Source organism: Hyla sarda, chromosome 2 (genome assembly GCF_029499605.1).
Source record: "Hyla sarda isolate aHylSar1 chromosome 2, aHylSar1.hap1, whole genome shotgun sequence".
Classification (NCBI taxonomy): domain Eukaryota; kingdom Metazoa; phylum Chordata; class Amphibia; order Anura; family Hylidae; genus Hyla; species Hyla sarda.
Window position 1 is genome coordinate 493814728 of NC_079190.1, and position 25820 is coordinate 493840547.

General features: G+C 45.1%; 1 protein-coding gene across 1 annotated transcript in view; it reads left to right on the top strand.

The window, feature by feature from the left end:
• The window catches only part of IGSF5 (immunoglobulin superfamily member 5), a 133111-nt gene that overhangs the window by 101509 nt on the left and 5782 nt on the right, over positions 1-25820 (top strand). The window contains exons 3-6 of the mRNA XM_056560906.1: positions 744-1067; positions 8534-8842; positions 9225-9359; positions 12958-12982. Coding sequence (XP_056416881.1) covers positions 744-1067; positions 8534-8842; positions 9225-9359; positions 12958-12982 — 793 coding nt within the window. The remainder of the gene's footprint in view (positions 1-743; positions 1068-8533; positions 8843-9224; positions 9360-12957; positions 12983-25820) is intronic.

Sequence of the window (25820 nt, forward strand, 5' to 3'; positions counted from 1 at the left end):
ACCTGTCCCCGCCGCTCCCGATGGTGTCCCCGCCGCTCCCGATGGTGGTCCCGGGCCTCCGCTGGGCTCTCCTGGTCTTCTCCGGTCCTCCGCTGTCTTCTCCGGTCCTCCGCTGTCTTCTCCGGTCCTCCGCTGTCTTCTCCGGTCCTCCGCTGTCTTCTCCGGTCCTCCGCTGTCTTCTCCGGTCCTCTTCTGTCTTCTCCGGTCCTCTTCTGTCTTCTCCGGTCCTCCGCTGTCTTCTCCGGTCCTCCGCTGTCTTCTCCGGTCCTCCGCTGTCTTCTCCGGTCCTCTTCTGTCTTCTCCGGTCCTCTTCTGTCTTCTCCGGTCCTCTTCCGTCTTCTCCGGTCCTCTTCTGTCTTCCGCAAGGCCTTACTGGGCCTGCGTAGCGACGTCATTACGCATTCCTATTGGATGACGTGCGCAGCAGCGTATTGACATCATCAGAGAGGGCCGAGAAGACACCGTAAGACCAGCGCTGGACCCGGAGGGCACCCCGGAGCATCGTGGAGGGGTAAGTAATACTTACCGCACCACACGGGGAACATTAAGCTGCTATCTGGCAGCAGCTTAAGCATTTGGCGCTGCCGGATAGCACTTAATGCGATGGCCCCGACATAAAAAAGCATCGTATGTCGATTTCATCATATGTCGGGGCCATCGTAGGTCGGGGGGTCACTGTATAGCATTGTGAAAATCTAATTTTTAGGAGATTTAAAAAAATAAAATAAATAATTTCTCCTCAGATTACGGCTGGTGCGCAGACATCATCGATGGTCCTCAGAACGTTACGGTGCACAGTGGAGGGAACGCCAGCTTCCTGTGCACGGTCGCATCTAATTGGCAGATTGTGTCCTGGTACCTACAGGACGTCTTCATTGTCAGTATATCCCCCACCGAGACCACCTTGAGCAAAGACCACACCATCGAGGTACAGAACAGCACCAACACCCTCACCGGAGCCTTCACCTCAGAGATAACCATCATCAACGTCAACAAAACCAACTCCGGAGTCGTGAGATGCAGCAGCCTCTCCGCATCGTTCAAAGACGCATACCTGTCCGTCCAGGGTGTGTATATTAAATATTAATAAACAGGGCTAAGACATCTTATCCCCTATCCAAAGGAGCTGTCACGCCCCTCCCATAGGCTTGCATTGAGGGGGCGGAGCGTGACATCACACGGGGGCGGAGCCGTGATGTCACAACGCTCCGGCCCCGTGATCACCAGTAATCAGACCTGGAGAGAACATGCTCCGGGGACTGATTATAACGGGGTGCTGCGTGCAAGATCATGGGGACCCCCGCGATCAGGCATCTTATCCCCTATCCTTTGGATAGGAGCTAAGATGTCTTAGCATTGGAGTACCCCTTTAATACATAAGCACAACTTCAACGATATGTCTTATTGGTCTGAATTTGCTTTAAACGAGTACTCCGTTGAAAAACATTTTATTTTTTATTTTTTTAAATCAACTGGTGCCAGTTAAACAGATTTGTAAATGACTTCCATTTAAAAATCTTAACCCTTCCAGTACTTATCCGCTGCTGTATGCTACAGAGGAAGTTTTTTTTTCTGAGGTAAAGAAGGAGGATTCTGTGCAGGCCCGCAGGTCTCAGGATAGGTCTAGATGGAAATCCTGTAGATGAACTGGATAGCAAGGAGAAAGTGACCTTCACCCTGGCGCTCAGAAGTCCAGAGAGATCTCACAGCCAAGTCATGGAAGTAGATTAAAGTTCAAGCTTTATTGGTTCACAACAACAATAACGCGTTTCGGGGTTAGCATACCCCTTCTTCAGATTGACAATCTGTTAATCTGAAGAAGGGGTATGCTAACCCCGAAACGCATTATTGTTCTTGTGAACCAATAAAGCTTGAACTTTAATTGACTTCCATGACTTGGCTGTGAGATCTCTCTGGACTTCTGAGCACCTGGGTGAAGGTCACTTTCTCCTTGCTATCCATTTTAGGAACTGTCCAGAGCAGGAGTAAATCCCCTATAGCAAACCTATCCTGCTCTTGACAGTTCCTGACATGGACAGAGGTGTCAGCCAGTGATGAGCGGCAGGGGCCATATTCGAATTTGCGATATTTGGCGAATATATGGACGAATATTCATCCTATGTTCGCGGAATTCGCATATTCGCTATGTTCGGTCTCTTTTTTTTATGCAAAAAGTCACATGAAATTCGCAAAGTGCGCATGTGCGATTATATCTTTCACCTAAAAGAAGGAAGGGATCAGTGTCCTCTGACTGGAAGTGCCGATATTTGCATATTCGCATATTTGCATATATTTGCATATTTGGAAAAAGATAATTTTAAAATAATATTCGTCATTACGAATACATATCACTATATTCTAAATATTCGCTAAATAGCGAAGTGCCAATATTCGCGGTAAAAATTCACATTTTGAATATTTGCACTCAACACTAGTGTCAGCAGAAAGCAGTGTGTTCAGACAGAAAATAAATGTGAAAACAAAAGAACTTCCTCTGGGGCATACAGCAGCTGATAAGTACTGGAAGGATTGACATTTTTAAATAGAAGTAATATACAAATCTGTTTAACTTTCTGGCACCTTTTGATTTAAAAAATAATGTTTTTCACCGGAGTACCCCTTTAATGCTGCTAGAACGTATATGTGTGTATATATATATATATATATATATATATTATATATATTTTATATATATATATATATATATATATATATATATATATATTAGGGATCGACCGATATCATTTTTTTAGGGCCGATAGCCGATAACTGATACCGATATTCTGGTATAAGTTATCGGCTATTTATCCCCCCTCGACACCGCTGCAGATCATTGATTTAAAGCGGCGCTTTAAATCAATGCTCTGCAGTGGCTTTTGCGGTGCCATAGGCCGCCGCCGCCACCACCCGCTTCTCTCCCCCTACCTGTCAGGGTGGTCCGGGCCATCCATCCATCCTTCCTGTAGTGTCCGGCTGCATTCCGGGTGGAGGGTGAACCGGTCCGGGCTGTCCTTCTTCTCCGGGGGTCATCTTCTCCACTCCGGACAGGCTCCGGCCTAGTACACTGCATAGACGCCGCTGCGCAGTGACGCCCATGCGCAGCGACGCACCTGACGTCACGGCGTAGCGGCGTCTATGCAGCGTACTAGGCCGGAGTGGAGAAGATGACCCCCGGAGAAGAAGGACAGCCCGGACCGGTTCACCCTCCACCCGGAATGCCGCCAGACACTACAGGAAGGATGGATGGCCCGGACCACCCCCATTAGGGGTAAGTTTAATTTTTTTTATTGACTCGGAGGGTGGGGGAGGGGCCCGACCGGTATAGCGGTATGGGCAAAAATCCATACTGGTATACCGCCCAGCACTACGGTGGGGGGTGCGACGCGGTGCGGTGGGGCGGGGGGGGGGGGTGGTCGCGGTGCGGTCGCGGTGGGGGGGGGGGTCGTTCGAGGTGCGGTGGGGGCAGGGCATTATCGGCTTATCGGCAAGGTAATTGCCGATACCGATAATGCCCAAAATCGTGATTATCGGCCGATGATATCGGCCATACCGATAATCGGTCGATCCCTAATATATATATATATATATATATATATATAATTTTTTTTTTATTTTGATATATATAATAGTATGTAGCTTAATCTTCTAAGAGTATGAGCAACACATGCAGAAATAGACGCACTTACTCAACTTGGCATGCTATAAGTTAGGTTATTAAAGAAACAACCTGTGTATGGTGTCAAAAAATATAATAAGGTAACTTACTAATGTTATTATTCATACCGCACAGGTCTCTCTCCATATCAGCTGAGTTACATAGTTACATAGTTACATAGTTAGTATGGTTGAAAAAAGACATACGTCCATCAAGTCCAACCAGGGAATTGAAGGGAAGGATGTAAGGGGATAAGGGAAAGGGATGTAGTTTTATAATTCTGCATAAGCTTTAATGTTATTTTGTTCCAGGAATGTATCTAACCCTGTTTTAAAGCTGTTAATTGTTCCTGCTGTGACCAGTTCCTGAGGTAGACCGTTCCATAAATTCACAGTCCTCACGGTAAAGAAGGCGTGCCGCCCCTTTAGACTAAACCTTTTCTTCTCCAGACGGAGGGAGTGCCCCCTCGTCCTTTGGGGGGGTTTAACCTGGAACAGTTTTTCTCCATATTTTTTGTATGGACCATTAATATACTTATATACGTTTATCATATCCCCCCTTAAACGTCTCTTCTCAAGACTAAACAATTGTAACTCCTTTAATCGCTCCTCATAGCTAAGATGTTCCATGCCCCATATTAGTTTAGTCGCGCGTCTCTGCACCCTTTCCAACTCCGCAGTGTCCCTTTTATGGACAGGCGACCAAAACTGAACAGCATATTCCAGGTGAGGCCATACCAATGCTTTATAAAGGGGGAGTATTATGTCCCTGTCCCTTGAGTCCATGCCTCTTTTGATACATGACAATATCCTGCCGGCTTTGGAAGCAGCAGCCTGACATTGTGCTATTCTGTAGTCTGTGATCTACAAGTCACCCAGATCCTTCTCTACCAGTGACTCTGACAGTTTAATCCCCCTAAGACATACGACGCATGCAGGTTATTAGTACCCAGATGTATAACTTTACATTTATCCACATTGAACCTCATTTGCCAAGTGGATGCCCAGACACTCAGTCTATCCAAGTCATCTTGTAACTTATGCACATCCTCTATAGACTGTACCGTGCTACAAAGCTTGGTGTCATCTGCAAAGATAGAAACAGAGCTGTTAATACCATCCTCTATATCATTGATAAATAAATTAAACAACAGCGGGCCCAGTACTGAACCTTGGGGTACACCACTAATAACCGGGGACCAATCAGAGTACGAATCATTGACCACCACTCTCTGGGTACGATCCATGAGCCAGTGTTCAATCCAGTTACAAACTAAAGTTTCCAAGCCCAAGGACCTTAACTTACCTGTCAGATGTCTGTGAGGGACAGTATCAAACGCTTTGGCAAAATCCAGAAACACTATATCCACAGCCATTCCTCTGTATACAGAGCCCCCCTCTATATACACAGCCCCCCTCTATATCCACAGCCATTCCTCTATATATACACAGCCCCCCCTCTATATACACAGCCCCCCTCTATATCCACAGCCATTCCTCTATATATACACAGCCCCCCTCTATATACACAGCCCCCCCTCTATATCCACAGCCATTCCTCTGTCAAGGCTTCTACTCACCTCTTCATAAAAGCAAATTAGATTGGTTTGACAACTTCTATCCTTAGTAAACCCATGCTGGCTATCACTTATAATACAATTATCCCCTATGTATTCCTGTATGTAATCCCTTATAAGTCCTTCAAACAATTTACCCACAATGCACGTTAGACTTACCGGTCTATAATTGCCTGGCGAAGACCTAGAGCCCTTCTTGAAGATTGGTACCACATTAGCCTTGCGCCAGTCCCTTGGCACAATACCAGACACCAGAGAATCTCTAAATATCATGAACAAGGGTACAGATATTACTGAACTTACCTCTCTAAACATTTCGGCACACTTTCTGAAAGCACAGCTTTTCTGCTCCCTCTTCTCTCCTGTCTGCCCAGGACAAGACCATTAATGTGAGAGGGGGAGCTCATATTACTGCTCATTAAATTTGAAGGCAGAAGGAAGTCTTTCTTAGTCACAGTAGTTTCCATCAGAACAGGCTCACTGAGCAAACCTGGGACTTCATTGGTTGTCATTTGCACAGAGAGTTGCCAGCAGCGGATCTTGATGAATTGCATGCCCAAGTGCATTCAGCATGGCAGAACATTCTTTACAATCATTAATAACCTCACTGATAACATGTGGCCCTCATACGCCATATCTCTTCTGTCTGTTCATAAAAAAGACCATTGATGTGAAGAGAGTAGCTCATATTACTGCTCATTAGACTTAAAGATTACCTCTCATTAACTTGATACATTTTATAATCCTCCCAGTTCACTGTCCCCATCATGATAAACCACCCCCTGCCTTTAGTTGTATTATTTTTTGTTTTCTACCTTGATATAGCTCTGTATATTCTGCTCAGCCTCAGGTTCAGGTTCACAGACTGAGAAGGGGCGTTACCCAGCAGGTGCGACATCATCTGAAGCCATACAGGGGAGAACTTCCTCCCTTACTCTGCAACCAACAGAAAACGACAGTTAAGTCTGAGATGAGCTATGATTGGCTAAGGCTGCAAACCCCCCACCCCCGATCCCCCCCGTCAGTACTCCAGACTGCATTTCCTGATTTTGGACTTCTGCCAGGCAAGCAGGAGTCCAACGTCTGTGCAAAAGATGGGGGGGGGGGAAATGTGCTCTGGACAAGTAGGGAGACACTAGTGGCAACTTCATTTAAAAAAAAAACACAAAGTACATTAGAAAGATTTTTTATTTACCATAAGGAGTGCAATAGCAAAAATTAGTTTTAATGACAGTGCCTATTTAAAGACAGGAGGAAGACACAGTAGTTTTTGTCAGAATGGGCTCACTGCTGCCTTTAAATCTAATGAGAAGTAATATGTGCTCCCCCTCTTTCCATCACTGGTCTTGTCCGGAACAGTCAGAAGGGGAGAGGTGAGCAGGGAGGGAACTTCGCTTTCATAGATTGTGGTGGGATGTCAGAGCTACCAGCCTGGCTGCTCATCTAATAATGGAAGATCTGTGCAGGATGGCTTTATTATACTTTTTGACAGCATACACAGGTTGTTACTTTCACTGCACAACCCTCTTGTCTAAGGAATGTTCTTCCACGCTGAATGTGCTTGGTATGTGCTCCATGGAAGACAAGTCCGGAGATGCTGCAGGTCATGGTTGTATGTTAAAGGGGTAGTCCAGTGGTGAAAAACTTATCCCCTATCCTAAGGATAGGGGATAAGTTTGAGATCACGGGGTGTCCGACCGCTGGGGCCCCCTGCGATCTCTCTGTACGGGGGCCAGGCTCTCCGGCCAGAGAGCGGGTGTTGACCCCCGCACGAAGCGGCGGCCGACACGCCCCCTCAATACATCTCAATGGCAGAGCCGGAGATGGCCGAAGTCAGCGCTTCGGCTCTGCCATAGAGTTGTATTGAGGGGGCGTGTCGGCCGCCGCTTCGTGCGGAGGTCAACACGCCCCCTTCCCGCGGGCTGTCGGGGCCCCATACAGGAGATCGCAGGGGGCCCCAGCGGTCGGACCCCCCACGATCTGCAACTTATCCCCTATCCTTAAGATAGGGGAAAAGTTGTTCACCACTGAGTCACCACTGGACTACTCCTTTAAAGCCTCCCAGGCTGCTCACAGTAGCACGAATAACATGCAGCCTGACATTTTCGTGTTGAGAAATGGCTCCCTGGGAGGATTTTTTATGTCTCCAAGTACATTCAGCGTGGCAGAACCTTCTTTACAACCGTTAATACCCTCATACCCTAAATACAGTGACCCCCCCGACCTACGATGGCCCCAACATACGATAATTTCAACATGCGATGGCCTCTCAGAGGCCATCGCATGTTGAAGGCAGCATCAACATACGATGCTTTTGTATGTCGGGGCCATCGCATAAATGGCTTTCCGGCAGCGCAAACTTCTTCAGCTGCCGCAGGATAGCCGTTTGCGGTGCCCCATGTGCTCCCGTGATGGTCTCTTACCTGTCCTCGGGGCTGCGGAGCGTCCTCTACATTGCCGTCATCACGTCGTCGCGCACGCCGTCTCATCAACCAATAAGAGGAGCGTGCGTAGTGACTTAATGACGGCGACGTGAGAATGACAATCCCGGGCAGCACAGACGTTCCGGAGCGGCGGGGACATCACGGGGACGCGGCGACAGCGATGGAGGGCGACATCCAGGGCAGCGGTGAGGAGTGGGGACAGGTCCGGAGCGGCGGGGACAGGTGAGTATAACTTCCTATACTTTACATTGCACGGATCCCTCAACATACGATGGTTTCAACAAACGATGGTCCATTTGGAACGGATTACCATCGTATGTTAAGGGACCACTGTAAATCAAGATGTTTTTGAATATTTTGATTCCATTATTTTGGCATCATTTGCATATGATTAACATGGCTACCTATCATGTGATTTTTATAAATCCACAACTTTTTTCTTTTTTTGGTGTGACAATATCATTGTAGTGGAGTGTTAAAGTGGTTCCAGAAAGTTAAACAGATTTGTAAATTACTTCTATTTAAAAATCTTAATCCTTCCAGTTCTTATCAGCTGTTGTATGCTCCAGAGGAAGTTGTGTAGTTCTTTCCAGTCTGACCACAGTGCTCTCTGCTGACACCTCTGTCCGTGTCAGGAACTGTCCAGAGCAGGAGCAAATCTCCATAGCAAGCCTCTCCTGCTCTGGACAGTTCCTGACACGGACAGAGGTGTCAGCAGAGAGCACTGTGGTCAGACAGTAAAGACCTATACAACTTCCTCTGTAGTAAACAGCAGCTGATAAGTACTGGAAGGATTAATTAGAAGTCATTTACAAACCACTTTAACTAAAAAACAAAAAAATTTCTCTTCCTTCTCAGTGAGCGGCTCTCTTCGTATAACAAACGGAAGTGTCACCGTGACTCCGAACTCCACGGTCAGCATGGTCTGCCAAGCGGCACAGTGGTACCCGGCGCCGTCCATCACCTGGCACCTAAATAATACCTTGGCGGATACTTTGTATTACTCCACTATATACTCCACAGACGCCAATGACTATGTGACAGCCATAAGCACTTTTACAATTAGTCCTGAATGGGATCTGAGCCTGACCTGTCTGGCCTCGATACAGACTCTGACCCAACCGCAGTCAGCGACGGCCAACGTTACTGTAAAGGAACACATCCCAGGTAGGTACCGGCCCTATTATGTATCAACCATAGGTGTCCATGCTACAGAGAAGGCTAGCCCCCCATTTTAGTTTACGATCTATGTTTAACACAACCGTAAAAATCATAGTTAAATGCTAAAGAATTGACTATACTCTGCCACCACTAGGGGGAGCTCTGTGTATATGGATTTTGAAACTAGAGTTTGAAACTATACCTGTGTTTCCCAACCAGTGTGCCTTTAGCTGTTGCAAAACTACAACTCCCAGCATGCCCGGACAGCCGTTTGCTGTCCGGGCATGCTGGGAGTTGTAGTTTTGCAACAGCTGGAGGCACATTGGTTGGGAAACACTAGTCTAAATACTATAAAGTGCTAAAAAGATGGTACTTATGTCTCTGTTAGGGAGCGGCTCTTCGCTCAGTCAGACGGACATCATCCTCATCGCCGTCTTCGCGTCGCTCGGGGGTTTGCTGCTCCTCATCGTCATCATCGTCCTTATCGTGTTTTGTCGCAAAAGGAGAAAAAAGAAGAAAAGAGGTAAATTGAGAATCGGCGGCGACGTTCAGTGACACAGAGAGACGCCTCACTGCAGGATGGGGAATTATTTTAGGAAAGCTGTTAGGGGATGGAATGGCGGCCCCCATGCAAAATTAATTTAGTCAATGAGTTATTACAGCCCAGGAAGAAGGAGACCCTATAGGAGGCCGAACTGATCTGAACAAGGACGACTCTTATATCAATCATTGTTCAGTAACTTCAGTGAATGTTAGTTATCTATCTATCTATCTCATATCTATCTATTTATCTATCTATCTCATATCTATCTATCTTTCTATCTCATATCTATCTATCTATCTCATATCTATCTATCTATCTTTCAATCTCATATCTATCTATCTCATATCTATCTATCTCATATCTATCTATCTATCTATCTCATATCTATCTATCTCATATCTATCTATCTCATATCTATCTATCTCATATCTATCTATCTCATATCTATCTATCTCATATCTATCTATCTATCTCATATCTATCTATCTATCTATCTCATATCTATCTATCTATCTATCTCATATCTATCTATCTATCTCATATCTATCTATCTATCTATCTATCTCATATCTATCTATCTCATATCTATCTATCTCATATCTATCTATCTCATATCTATCTATCTCATATCTATCTAACTATCTATCTCATATCTATCTATCTCATATCTCTCTATCTATCTCATATCTATCTATCTCATATCTATCTCATATCTATCTATCTCATATCTATTTATCTCATACCTATCTATCTCATATCTAGCTATCTCATATCTATCTATCTCATATCTATATATCTATCTTATATCTATTTATCTCATATATATCTATCTATCTATCTATCTATCTCATATCTATCTATCTATCTATCTATCTATCTATCTATCTATCTAACTCATATCTATCTATCTCATATCTATCTATCTATCTATCTCATATCTATCGATCTATCTCACATCTATCTATCTATCAATCTATCATTATATATCTATCTTTATCTATTTTTACAGAAAAAAATCCAGATAAATCCGCAGCACACAAATCCAGTATAGTGAAAAAAAGGCAAAGTTTTATTCCATCATGTGAATGTCATACAGCGATGTTTCAGCTGGGTCATCCAGCTGAAACGTCGCTTTATGACATTCACATGATGAAATAAGACCTTTCTTTTTTTCCACTATACTGGATTTGTGTGCTGCGGATTTATCTGGATTTTTTTCTGTGAAATTCATGGACCCCTGACCAGGGTCTGGGTCTGCGTGCACCTACTACATCTGCTCCAAGACTGAGTGCTGCTTTTCTTCCGATTTTTATCTATTTCTATCTATCTCATATCTATCTATCCATCTATTCTCTCTCCCCCCCCCCCCCCCCCCGCCATACGTCATATGTCACTTGCTCAGGGGGGCCCCCACCCATATCAGTTGCTCAGGAGGACCCCCCCCCCACACACACACACACAATAACAGTTGTTAATTATTTATTAAGACCCCCCATATGCCGCTGCTCATTCAGGCCCCCCATATCGATGCTCTGAGACAGTGACAGACAGTCCCATCAGGCCTCCCCTGCTCCGCCACTCTTCATGTCCGCCGGGGTGTCCTGAAGTGAGCGCCATCCCTGCTGATCTCCAACAGCCCGTGCTACACAGTCACGTGACCTGACATTGTGCTTGCTGCCTGGGTCCAAGATTGAAACGATGCTCCCCCGCCCAAATAAATAAAAAATAAAAAAGAAGAAAAAAGTACTATGCCATCAAATTGCACTGCAACTCACATTAATGCAGCATTATGTAGGCTGCAGTTCCCCATATTAGGTAGCCACATTAGGTAGCAGTTACCCCACATTAGGTGGCATAGTTTCCCCACATTAGGTAGCATAGTTCCCCCACATTAGGTAGCATAGTTTCCCCTCATTAGGTAGCATAGTTTCCCCTCATTAGGTAGCATAGTTTCCTCTCATTAGGTAGCATAGTTTCCCCACATTAGGTAGTATAGTTTCCCCACATTAGGTAGCATAGTTTCCCCTCATTAGGTAGCATAGTTTCCCCACATTAGGTAGTATAGTTTCCCCACATTAAGTAGCATAGATTCCCCACATTAGGTAGCATAGCCCCCACTGATGGGGATCATATCTATTTTGGGGCCTGTCTACCTACTAGGGAGCCCTACATGATGATCAGGTAGGGCTTCCCAGTAGGTAGACAGGCCCCCAGATGGATATGATCCCTGGCAGGTAGGGCTCTCATTTAAACAATTATACCCCCTATGTAGACAAGGCATAGTTTCCCCACATTAGGTAGCATAGTTTCCCCACATTAAGTAGCATAGTTTCCACACATCAGGTAGCATTGTTTTCCCACATCAGGTAGCATAGTTTCCCCACAGTAGGTAGCATAGATTCCCCACATTAGGTAGCATAGTTTCCCCACATTAGGTAGTATGGTTTCCCCACATTAGGTAGCAGTTTCCCCACATTAGTTAGCAGTTTACCCACATTAGTTAGCATAGTTTCCCCACTGATGTGGATCATATCTATTTGAGGGCCTGTCTACCTAGGTTAGCATAGTTTCCCCACATTAAGTAGCATAGTTTCCTCACATTAGGTAGCATAGTTTCCCCACATTAGGTAGTATGGTTTCCCCACATTAGGTAGCAGTTTGCCCACATTAGGTAGCAGTTTGCCCACATTAGTTAGCATAGTTTCCCCACTGATGGGGATGATATCTGTTTGAGGGCCTGTCTACCTACTAGGGAGCCCTACATGATGATCAGGTAGGGCTTCCCAGTAGGTAGACAGGCCCCCAGATGGATATTACCCCTGGCAGGTAGGGGGTCTAGTCTGGGGTCTATATCTGTTTGGAGGTCTAGTCTGGGGTCTGTATTGTTTCTGGTGGTCTGGTTTGGAGGTTTTATTTGTTTAGGAAGTCTGGTGAGGTTTGTATTAGTTTTAGAGTATAATCTGACTCCCTATTTGTTCAGGGGGTCTGGTTTGAAAAGTGATGAAGGGGGACATATACACAACTTGTGATACAAATGTCTTAGGTTTGGGGACATGGGTGGTCATACCTTAGACCGCTCAATGCATTGCTTCTCAGAATCTCTCTATTGTCTCTTGATGACTTTATATTATACACGAGGACCATATTCAGGTTATATGTGTTATTATGGCACACGGGGGTCCAGGAAGTTGCGATATAAGGCGCTGTTTGATGGGGTTCTCGCGCTGCAGAGATGCCGGTGATTTTCTTTCCCAGAATAACAAAATAGCAACTGTGCCAGATCAAAGAGTCAAAAATAGATTTTTATAGATCCTGCGGAGCTGCTGCTTTAATACCGAACATCTAAGATACGAAGGAAACGCGTCGTGTAAATATTTAGTTGCACCTAATTTATGACTTTTTGGGCTTCACAGAGACTAATTCTCTTCAGGCTGTGTACACGGCGTCTATCATTACCCTGTGATCTTTGTCTTTTATCCATGGTATTTTGTAGCGCGCCGCTCTCTCTGTCGCGCATACATTATTATTTCCATACATTTTACTGCTCTCCTGACATTTTCTTTCCTCCTCTTCACAGAGAGCAGCTATCAGAGTGATGCATGGTAAGTCATCTATCACCCTCCAGCAGGGAGCGCTAGATCACACTGCTGTCACCTACCAGGAGAATGCACTCAATATAAAATATTAGGGGATGTTATTCATGATGCACGGGGCAATTTGGGGTTCACTTCTATGACAAAATAGACATTTCCAAGCAATATAAAAAGCTGTCAGGGTGGAGATGTGTGTTCTATGGAATGTCGCTGTGTGTTATATATGTGGTGGCCCAGTACGGGATGGTGTTTCCCCGTACCTTTCCTGCCCTGTCAGGCAGTGTCTCCCTGTGTCCCCAGAGCCCCCTGTAGTTGTTTCCCCATTTGTATATTTGTTGTATTTTAAAAAATGTGTTATGCCTTTAATAAAATGTACCATGTGATTGTTACCGAGGAGGTACCAGTGACCAGCTGACCCCAAAGGTGACCTATGGGCTCCCTGCTAGTCTCCCCCATATAAGCCCTGGGTGGAGCTTCTCTCTCTTCTGCTGAGGTCCAGTGCAGTCGTCTAGTGTGTGTGTCCAGAGTAGTGGAGACCTCAAGTCAAGTGAAAGTAAGAAAAAGTCACCGTCCTGTCAGTCACAAGTCAGTCAAGTCTTCTGTCTACCCAGCATGGCCTGCACTAAATTCTGCGAGGCCTCTGTGTCACTGGTCACCTCCTTTGGCCCTGGCTGTACTGCATAGACGGTAACATCTGTCTACTCTCAGTAAAGCTACTGTTGTCCGTAACTTGGGATTGGTATCTTCATGGCCCCCGTGCCTAGCCCAGGATCCAGCGGTATACCTTCGGGTGGTTAAGGATAAACCACGCCCTGGCTTCACAAACACAAGGGATTAATACCATCTGCCCCTAGGGTAACAACATCTGCCCTGCACCTCACACCCCGCCATACCACATATGGAATGTTCTAGTGTCGCTGTGTGTTGTATGGAATGTTCTAGTGTTGCGGTGTGTTATAAGGAATGTTCTAGTGTCGCTGTGTGTTGTGTGTTGTATGGAATGTTCTAGTGTCGCTGTGTGTTATAAGGAATGTTCTAGTGTCGCTGTGTGTTATATGGAATGTTCTAGTGTCACTGTGTGTTATATGGAATGTTCTAGTGTTGCAGTGTGTTATAAGGAATGTTCTAGTGTCGCTGTGTGTTATATGGAATGTTCTAGTGACCTGTGTGTTATATGGAATGTTCTAGTGTTGCAGTGTGTTATAAGGAATGTTCTAGTGTCGCTGTGTGTTATATGGAATTTTCTAGTGACCTGTGTGTTATATGGAATGTTCTAGTGTCGCTGTGTGTTATATGGAATGTTCTAGTGTCGCTGTGTGTTATATGGAATGTTCTAGTGTCGCTGTGTGTTATATGGAATGTTCTAGTGTCGCTGTGTGTTATATGGAATGTTCTAGTGACCTGTGTGTTATATGGAATGTTCTAGTGTCGCTGTGTGTTATATGGAATGTTCTAGTGTCGCTGTGTGTTATATGGAATGTTCTAGTGACCTGTGTGTTATATGGAATGTTCTAGTGTCGCTGTGTGTTATATGGAATGTTCTAGTGTCGCTGTGTGTTAGGCTGGGTTCACACTACGATTTGTAACTACGGTTCCCGTATACGGCTGGGAGGAGGGGGCGGAGCTTAAACGAGGCGCCCGCACTGAGCCGTATTCGGGAACCGTATTTAATGCATGTCGACCACGTTTTTGCCTGCGGTCGGGAAACCGCATACGGCCGAAAAAGCAGCCGACCGCAGGCTGCGGTTCACTCCGGTCGGCTCATAGACATGCATTAAATACGGTTCCCGAATACTGTTGAGTGCGGGCGCTGCGATTAAGCCCCGCCCCCCTCCTCCCAGCCATATACGGGAACCGTAGTTACAAATCGTAGTGTGAACCCAGCCTTATATGGAATGTTCTAGTGTCGCTGTGTGTTATATTGAATGTGCTAGTGACCTGTGTGTTACATGGAATGTTCTAGTGATGCTGTGTGTTATATGGAATGTTCTAGTGATGCTGTGTGTTACATGGAATGTTCTAGTGTCGCTGTGTGTTATATGGAATGTTCTAGTGTCGCTGTGTGTTATATGGAATGTTCTAGTGACCTGTGTGTTATATGGAATGTTCTAGTGTCGCTGTGTGTTATATGAAATGTTCTAGTGTCGCTGTGTGTCATATGGAATGTTCTAGTGTCGCTGTGTGTTATATGGAATGTTCTAGTGACCTGTGTGTTATATGGAATGTTCTAGTGTCGTTGTGCGTTATATGGAATGTTCTAGTGACGCTGTGCGTTATATGGAATGTTCTAGTGATGTTGTGTGTTATGTAGAATGTTCTAGTGTCGCTGTGTGTTATATGGAATGTTCTAGTGACCTGTGTGTTATAAGGAATGTTCTAGTGTCGCTGTGTGTTATATGGAATGTTCTAGTGTCGTTGTGTGTTATATGGAATGTTCTAGTGTCGTTGTGTGTTATATGGAATGTTCTAGTGACGTTGTGTGTTATATGGAAAGTTCTAGTGATGTTGTGTGTTATATAGAATATTCTAGTGTCGCTGTGTATTACATGGAATGTTCTAGTGTCGCTGTGTGTTATATTGAATGTTCTAGTGACCTGTGTGTTCTGTGGAATGTTCTAGTGTCGCTGTGTGTTATATGGAATGTTCTATTGTCACTGTGTGTTATATGGAATGTTCTAGTGTCGCTGCGTGTTATGGAATGTTCTAGTGACCTGTGTGTTATATGAAATGTTCTAGTGACCTGTGTGTTACATGGAATGTTCTAGTGACCTGTGTGTTATATGAAATGTTCTAGTGTCGCTGTGTGTTATATGGAATGTTCTAGTGACCTGTGTGTTCTATGGAATGTTCTAGTGACCTGTGTGTTATATGGAATGTTCTAGTGTCGCTGTGTATTACATGGAATGTTCTAGTGTCGCTGTGTGTTATGGAATGTTCTAGTGACCTGTGTGTTATATCGAATGTTCTAGTGACCTGTGTGTTCTGTGGAATGTTCTAGTGACCTGTGTGTTAAATGGAATGTTCTAGTGACCTGTGTGTTATATGGAATGTTCTTGTGACCTGCTTGTTATATGAAATGTTCTAGTGATGTTGTGTGTTCTATGGAAAGTTCTAGTGATTTGTGTGTTCTATGGAATGTTCTAGTGATCTGTGTGTTCTATGGAATGTTCTAGTGATCTGTGTGTTCTATGGAATGTTCTAGTGATCTGTGTGTTCTATGGAATGTTCTAGTGATCTGTGTGTTCTATGGAATGTTCTAGTGATCTGTGTGTTCTATGGAATGTTCTAGTGATCTGTGTGTTCTATGGAATGTTCTAGTGATCTGTGTGTTCTATGGAATGTTCTAGTGATCTGTGTGTTCTATGGAATGTTCTAGTGATCTGTGTGTTCTATGGAATGTTCTAGTGATTTGTGTGTTCTATGGAATGTTCTAGTGATGCTCCGTGTTATATAGAATGTTCTGATAAAGATGTGTGTCACAGTTGCAATAAAAAGTAAGTGAACTTTTTAGAGTTACCTGCACTAGTCACAACTACTCCAGGCGGGTAGTCTTCATACCATCAAAATTGTACAAATATCATTTGCAGTTACAGGAAATGTTTGGCGGACGTGATTGCTACTAAATGGGGATCTACAGGTTTTTACATTCATACGCTTCCTCCCTGCACTGTAAATGTTTACTTAACAAGCTGTATTAAATAAAAATAAACAGTACTGTTTGTGTGTCACCAGCTTATCTAAAATGTGTTGGTTATAATTGTGTGGTGAGGGTGTGATGGAGGGCAGATGTTATTACCCTAGGGGCAAATGGCATTAACCCCTTGTGTTCGTGACGCCAGGGCTTGATTTTACCTCTACACCACCCGAAGATATGGCCGTGGATCCTGGGCTAGGCTCGGGGCAAATAATGAGTCCGATGCCAAGTTACGGAACAACGGTAGCTTTACTGAGTCAGAGAGATGGAATAGTCTTTACAGCTCAGTTAGGCACAAGGAGGTGACCAGTGACTTCAGAGGCTTTAGGGCTCGCTGGGACTTGTAGTGGATTTTGGACAATTTGCTGCAGGCCCACGCTGACTTTATGCAGACTGATCTTGACTGACTTGACTAGGACTGACTTCACCCCTTGTGTAGCTTACCAGGCTTTGACGGTCACCTGTGGGGCACAGGATTGGTAGAATCGTGGCTGCGTGGTCGGCCTTGGGTCTCCTCAGGACACCAGACACTCTCTCAGGTCTTGACTGTTCCTCAGCATGCATAGAACTAACTAGCTCCTCCCAGGGTTTATATGGGGGAGACTCTGGAGGGGTCCTATCCTTGGCACCTTCCTTGGTTACAAGACTTGGTAACAACATTTAAAGGTACATAACATCAAATATACATTACATCAGATAATATAGGCACAGCAAGGGTACAGGGGTGTAACTCTTGTACTGGGCCACCACAATTGTAATTAATCTAACAATCAGACGACAATTATTAGTCATCAATTCAGAAACTCAGGGAATTCCTAATAGCTCACTGTCTTTTCCTCCCTGCACTGTGGATGTTTACTCAATTGTGGAGACTTATCAAAACCTGTCCAGAGGAAAAGTTGCCCAGTTACCCATAGCAACCAATCAGATCGCTTCTTTCATTTTTAACAAGGCCTCTACAAAATGAAAGAAGCGATCTGATTGGTTGCTAAGGGCAACTGGGCAACTTTTCCTTTGCACTGGTTTTGATAAGTCTCCCCCTATGTGCTCAATAATAGACATGAGCTGTAGTATTGTCTGGGTGTTATAGGTTTACTTCAGTGGCGTAGCTATAGAGGTCGCAAAGGTCGGCATTTCGACCGGGCCCCTGACCACAGGGGGCCCGCAGGGCCTCCCTGCCACTATACTATACTATTGCCACACTTCGGGCCCTCAGGCAAAGCCGAGATCCTGGGCCTGAAGGGGAGGCTTGTCGCCACGGACGCTGCGGCAGCGGCGTTGCCAGGACCAGGCCCGGCGCTAGCCTCAAACCCTCCGCCCCTCCCCTCCCCCGCCGAGGTCCCGGGCCTGAAGGGGAGGCTTGTGGCAGTGGCAGGTGCAGTATAGCTCCCCCACATTAGGTGCAGTATAATATTCCCCCACATTAGGTGCAGTATAGTTCCCCTCATTAGGTGCAGTATAGCTCCCCACATTAGGTGCAGTATAGCTCCCCACATTAGGTGCTGTATAGCTCCCAACATTAGGTGCAGTATAGCTCCCCACATTAGGTGCAGTATAGCTCCCACACATTAGGTTGGCAGTATAGTTCCCAACATTAGGTGCAGTATAGCTCCCCACATTAGGTGCAGTATAGCTCCCCACATTAGGTGCAGTATAGCTCCCCACATTAGGTGCAGTATAGTTCCCAACATTAGGTGCAGTATAGCTCCCCACATTAGGTGCAGTATAGCTCCCACACATTAGGTTGGCAGTATAGTTCCCAACATTAGGTGCAGTATAGCTCCCCACATTAGGTGCAGTATAGTTCCCAACATTAGGTGCAGTATAGCTCCCCACATTAGGTGCAGTATAGCTCCCCCACATTAGGTTGGCAGTATAGTTCCCCACATTAGGTGCAGTATAGTTCCTCCACATTAGGTACAGTATAGTCCCCCACATTAGGTGCAGTATAGTCCCCCCACATTAGGTGCAGTATAGTTCCCCCCACATTAGGTGCAGTATAGTTCCCCACATTAGGTGCAGTATAGTTCCCCCTCATTAGGTGCAGTATAGTTCCCCACATCATGTGCAGTATAGCTCCCCACATTAGGTGGGTTAGGTAGTACCAGGCGCGGCGCTAGCCTCAACCCCCCCCCCCTTCCCCCTTCTACCACAACCCCTAAGCACACCTAATGCTGCCGAGACGTACACCCCCCTCACCGTATGCTGACACCCTCCTAATGCCTGCAGCAACGGCCTACGAGTGAGCGCAGAGGAGGGACCGGATCACCAGCAGGTCTCCTCACAGAACTTCATGGCGGCCACAGGTGAGTGAGGAGGGGTTAATTTAATTTTGGGTCTGGAGGAGCGTCCGGGGGCTTAATTTGGGGTCCGGTAGAGCGGCGGGGGTGGCCAGGTGGTCGGGTTGCTGGGGCTTAATTTTGGGTCCGGAGAGGGGGGGAGGTGGGAGTCGGTGTTAATGTCAGGTCCGGAGGGGAGGGGGGACTGGGGGGTACGTGTTGATTTCGGGTCCGGAGGCAGAGTGTATATGTATGATGTGTGTATGATGTGTGTATGTATGGTGTATGTATGATGTGTGTATGTACTGTAAGTATGGTGTATGTACGATGTGTGTGCATGTACTGTATGTATGGTGTATGTATGATGTGTGTATGTACGATGTGTGAATGTACTGTATGTATGGTGTATGTATGATGTGTGTGCATGTACTGTATGTATGGTGTATGTATGATGTGTGTGCATGTACTGTATGTATGGTGTATGTATGATGTGTGTGTATGTACTGTATGTATGGTGTATGTATGATGTGTGTGCATGTACTGTATGTATGGTGTATGTATGATGTGTGTGCATGTACTGTATGTATGGTGTATGTATGATGTGTGTTCATGTACTGTATGTATGGTGTATGTATGATGTGTGTTCATGTACTGTATGTATGGTGTATGTATGATGTGTGTTCATGTTCTGTATGTATGGTGTATGTATGATGTGTGTATGTACTGTATGTATGGTGTATGTATGATGTATGTATGTACTGTATGTATGGTGTATGTATGATGTGTGTGTATGTACTGTATGTATGGTGTATGTATGATGTATGTATGTACTGTATGTATGGTGTATGTATGATGTTTGTGTATGTACTGTATGTATGGTGTATGTATGATGTGTGTGTATGTACTGTATGTATGGTGTATGTATGATGTGTGCATGTACTGTATGTATGGTGTATGTATGATGTGTGTACAGGGCCGGCCTTAGGAGTTCAGGCGCCCTGTGCGAGCTAACCTTGTGGCGCCCCCCCCCCCCCCCTATTACCCCATAAACATACACAAAGAGGAAAAAAATCATTGTAACAAATATTTTTTTTATATATTTAATCATTCCCCTGCCCCCTTAATCAGTCCCATGCCTCCCTTAATCAGATGCAGTATAGTTCCCCCACATTAGGTGCAGTATAGTTCCCCACATTAGGTGCAGTATAGTTCCCCCACATTAGGTGCAGTATAGTTCCCCACATTAGGTGCAGTATAGTTCCCCCACATTAGGTGCAGTATAGTTCCCCCACATTAGATGCAGTATAGTTCCCCACATTAGGTGCAATATAGTCCTCCACATTAGGTGCAGTATAGTTCCTCCACATTAGGTGCAGTACAGTTCCCCCACATTAGGTGCAGAACAGTCCCCCCACAATAGGTGCAGTATAATCCCCCACATTAGGTGCAGTATAGTCCCCCACATTAGGTGCAGTATAGTCCCCCACATTAGGTGCAGTATAATGTTCCCCCACATTAGGTGCAGTATAGTTCCCACATTAGGTGCAGTATAGTTCCCCACATTAGGTGCTGTATAGCTCCCCACATTAGGTGCAGTATAGCTCCCCCACATTAGGTTGGCAGTATAGTTCCCCACATCAGGTGCAGTACAGTTCCCCACATTAGGTGCAGTATATTTCCCCACATTAGGTGCAGTATAGTTCCCCCCATTAGGTGCAGTATAGCTCCCCACATTAGGTGCAGTATAGCTACCCCACATTAGGTGCAGTATAATGTTCCCCACATTAGGTGCAGTATAATGTTCCCCCACATTAGGTGCAGTATAGTTCCCCACATTAGGTGCAGTATAGTTCCCCCACATTAGGTGCAGTATATTTCCCCACATTAGGTGCAGTATAGTTCCCCCCATTAGGTGCAGTATAGCTCCCCACATTAGGTGCAGTATAGCTACCCCACATTAGGTGCAGTATAATGTTCCCCCACATTAGGTGCAGTATAATGTTCCCCCACATTAGGTGCAGTATAGTTCCCCACATTAGGTGCAGTATAGTTCCCCACATCAGGTGCAGTATAGCTCCCCACATTAGATGCAGTATAGTTCCCCACATTAGGTGCAGTATAGTTCCCCACATTAGGTGCAGTATAGTTCCCCACATTAGGTGCAGTATAGTTCCCCACATTAGGTGCAGTATAGTTCTCCACATTAGGTGCAGTATAGTTCTCCACATTAGGTGCAGTATAGCTCCCCACATTAGGTGCAGTATAGTTCTCCACATTAGGTGCAGTATAGTTCCCAACATTAGGTGCAGTATAGTTCCCCACATTAGGTGCAGTATAGCTCCCCCACATTAGGTTGGCAGTATAGCTCCCCACATTAGGTGCAGTATAGCCCCACATTAGGAAGAAGCAGGTTCCCAACATTAGGTGCAGTATAGTTCCCCACATTAGGTGCAGTATAGCTCCCCCACATTAGGTTGGCAGTATAGCTCCCCACATTAGGTGCAGTATAGCCCCACATTAGGAAGAAGCAGTTTCCCCACATTAGGTAGTAGCAGGTTCCCCAAATTCGGTAGCATTGTCGTTCCCCCATTACCCCCTCGCCCCACCGACTCACACACACACACAGACAGACAACCACACATGCACAGACACCCACACATACACATAGACAAACTTACCTGACCTGCGCTTCTCTTCTCTCCGGCGGCGCCCTGAAGAGTGACGTCACTGTCGTCCTGTGCGGGTCTGCGGAGGTACGTCACATATGCAACGTCCCTCTTGAGACTCGGGCCACCAGCCATGTGCCCTGAAGCGGAATGTGACCCTCCGTATAGGGACACAGTTGAGGGAGGGTAGTGGGAATGTAATGAGAGGGAGCGCTCTGCAAAGCAGAAAACTGTGTCCCTGTGCAGAGGGTCACATTCCACTACAGGGCACAGTTTTCTTCATTACACTGGCATTTAGCGCTGCTTGCACGAATGTATGATGTATGTATGATGTGTGTGTATGTACTGTATGTATGGTGTATGTATGATGTGTGTATGTATGATGTGTGTATGTACTGTATGTATGGTGTATGAATGATGTGTGTGTATATACTGTATGTATGATGTATGAATGATGTGTGTATGTACTGTATATATGATGTATGAATGATGTTGGTGTATATACTGTATGTATGATGTACGAATGATGTGTGTGTATGAATGATGTGTGTATGTACTGTATATATGATGTATGAATGATGTGTGTGTATATACTGTATGTATGATGTACGAATGATGTGTGTGTATGAATGGTGTGTGTATGTACTGTATGTATGGTGTATGTATGATGTGTGTATGTACTGTATGTATGGTGTATGAATGATGTGTGTGTATATACTGTATGTATGATGTATGAATGATGTGTGTATGTACTGTATATATGATGTATGAATGATGTGTGTGTTTATACTGTATGTATGATGTACGAATGATGTGTGTGTATGTACTGTATGTATGATGTACGAATGATGTGTGTGTATGAATGGTGTGTGTATGAATGATAGATGTGTGTAAGCAAGATGTATGTATGATGTGTGGAGATGTATTATGCTGGGAGATCTGGAAGCGGCAGGTGTATGTGTTTATGTATAATGTATGTGTGTGTATGATGTGCGTGTATATGTATGTATTATTAACCTACAGTATGCCACAAAGGCCTTGAGCCCCAATGAAAATGAGGTACAAATAATCAGTATGTAAAAATATATATAATTTTATTTAATACAAAGACATGAATAAAAAATATGCATATAGGACGAAAAAAATTTAAATACATTAATAAAAACTCATCTCAAAGTTACAACATATATTAAATAAAAAGCAGGATGAACAAAGGGAGGGGGTGGAGTCCGTATAGGTAGAATATAAAAATGTATATATACCGGTATATGAACCAATAAAAAATGTGTATGTAAAAATGTATGATATATAATATCTTTATATATATATATATATATATATATATATATATATATATTTATATATATATGAAAGAATCAATCAATATATATATATATATATATATACATTAATTGTGTTGTGTCCTTTTTTACTAATATCTACTGGATTATTTATACTTAGGTAGCTTTACATATATATATACCGTATTTTTCGCCGTATAAGACGCACTTTTTCTTTCCCAAAACTGGGGGGGGGGGGGAGTTGGTGCGTCTTATACGGCGAATACACCCCTATTGCGGCGGTCCCTGCGGCCATCAACGGCCGGGACCCGCGGCTAATACAGGACATCACCGATCGCGGTGATGCCCTGTATTAACCCTTCAGACACGGCGATCAAAGCTGACCGCCGCGTCTGAAGGGAAAGTGACACTAACCCGGCTGTTCAGTCGGGCTGTCGGGAAAATTGCGGCGGTCCCGAACAGCCCGACTGAATAGCCGGGTTAGTGCTTACAGGACACCGGGAGGGACCTTACCTGCCTCCTCGGTGTCTTCTCCGTTCAGGGATCCCCTGTATGGCCGGCGCTCTCCTTCCTCGTCATAACGTCGTCGCGTACGTGCGTCGGCGTGCGTAACGACGTGATGGCAGCGACGGAGGGCGAGGATACCCGGCCGGCAGCAGAGATGTTCCGGAGCAACGGGGACGCGGCGACAGCGATGGAGCGACATCCAGGGCAGTGGTGACGGGTCCGGAGCGGCGGGGACACGTGAGTATTACCTCCTATGCAGTGGTCTTCAATCTGCCGTTGGCTGTCCGGGCATGCTGGGAGTTTTTTAGAATTTTTTTAGATTTTGCACCTATAAATTGGGTGCGTCTTATACGCCGGTGCGTCCTATAGGACGAAAAATATGGTATATATTGATTATTTCATATATATATCATATATTTTTTACATACTTTTTATTTAATATATGTTGTAATATATGTTGTAACTTTGAGATGAATTTTTATTCATGTATTTACATTGACTGTATATTATTAATTTTTTCGGTCCTTAATTGAGCCATTTTTTGGACTCTTTTTTTTTTTTAGGTTGTTATGTATGTATTATGCGTGTGTGTGTGTTGGGGGTGGCGGATGGTCTAGGGAGGGGGGAAGAGGAGCATGTAGGAGGACTTATGGGTCTGGGAGGAAAGGGGGGTTGGAACAGAGGAGCTAGGAGAAGGACAGAGGGGTCTGGAGGAGGACAGAGGGGTCTGGAGGAGGACAGAGGGGTCTGGAGGAGGACAGAGGGGTCTGGAGGAGGACAGAGAGGTCTGGAGGAGGACAGAGGGGTCTGGAGGAGGACAGAGGGGTCTGGAGGAGGACAGAGGGGTCTGGAGGAGGACAGAGGGGTCTGGAGGAGGACAGAGGGGTCTGGAGGAGGACAGAGGGGTCTGGAGGAGGACAGAGGGGTCTGGAGGAGGACAGAGAGGTCTGGAGGAGGACAGAGGGGTCTGGAGGAGGACAGAGGGGTCTGGAGGAGGACAGAGGAGTCTGGAGGAGGACAGAGGGGTCTGGAGGAGGACAGAGGGGTCTGGAGGAGGACAGGTGTGATTCAGCTAAACTGAGAAGAAACAGTAAGTAACAGTATTAGTATTATTATTATAGAGGGATTATTATATTTGGAAGGTAGTGTGTGGCAGGGTTATATGGTACAGCGTATAATATGGTTATTTTTGAGGGTTTATATTCAGGGGCACAGTGTGCGGAAGTATTATATTCATGGGTTCAGTGGGTGGCAGTATTACGTTCATGGGCACCGTGTGACAATGTTATATTAAGAGGGTACGGTGTGTGGTAGTATTATATTCAGAGAGTACATTGTGTGGCAGGATTATATTCAGGGGTACATTGTGTGGCAGGATTATATTCAGGGGTACATTGTGTGGCAGGATTATATTCAGGGGTACATTGTGTGGCAGGATTGTATTCAAAGGGAACGGTATGTGACAGGATTGTATTCAGAGAGCACAGTAGGTGGCAGGATTATATTCAGGGGTCACAGTAGGTGGCAATATTTTATTCAGGGGGAACAGGAGGTGGCAGAATAATATATGCAGGAGGTACAGTGTATGGTAGTTTTATATTCAGGGGATACAGTGTGTGGCAATATTATATTCAGGCGAACAGTGTGTGGCAGTATTATATTCAGGGGTACAGTAGATAGCAGTATTATATTCAGGGGAACAGTGTGTGGCAGTATTATATTCAGGGGATACAGTGTGTGGCAGTATTATATTCAGGGGAACAGTATGTGGCAATATTATATTCAGGGGGTACAGTAGGTGGCAGTATTATATTCAGGGGAACAGTGTGTGGTAGTATTATATTCAGGGGGTACAGTAGATGGCAGTATTATATTCAGGGGGTGCAGTGGGTGGCAGTATTATATTCAGGGGGTACAGTAGGTGGCAGTATTATATTCAAGGGGTACAGTATTTAGCAGAATAATAATGATTCATATCTTCATACAGAGGATGAGGATCTACTGACAAAGTGAGGAGTTAATGATGTCCGGGTGTCAGACTCTGCAGAGAAGATGGAGCTGGAGGAAGTCCTGACGTCTGGACCGGATGGAGAAGAAAAGAAAAGACAACAGAGAAGACGTCACTCAGGTCACTGATATCATTGTTTTCTCCTGACTGTCCCATCAGAGCTGGAGTCACGTGTTAGTTCTGCAGTGATGATGGGTGACGATGTAGCCTAATCTGTGGCTCTCCAGCTATTGCAAAGCTACAACTCCTATAATGCCTGAGGCTCTCCAGACATGATGGGAGTTATAGCTTTACAACAGCTGGAGAGCAACTGGAACCAAGGTGATAGATGGGGGTCCCAGCAGTTGGACCCCCACTAGAAAAATGGACTGCTTATTCTTAAATGCCTGGGC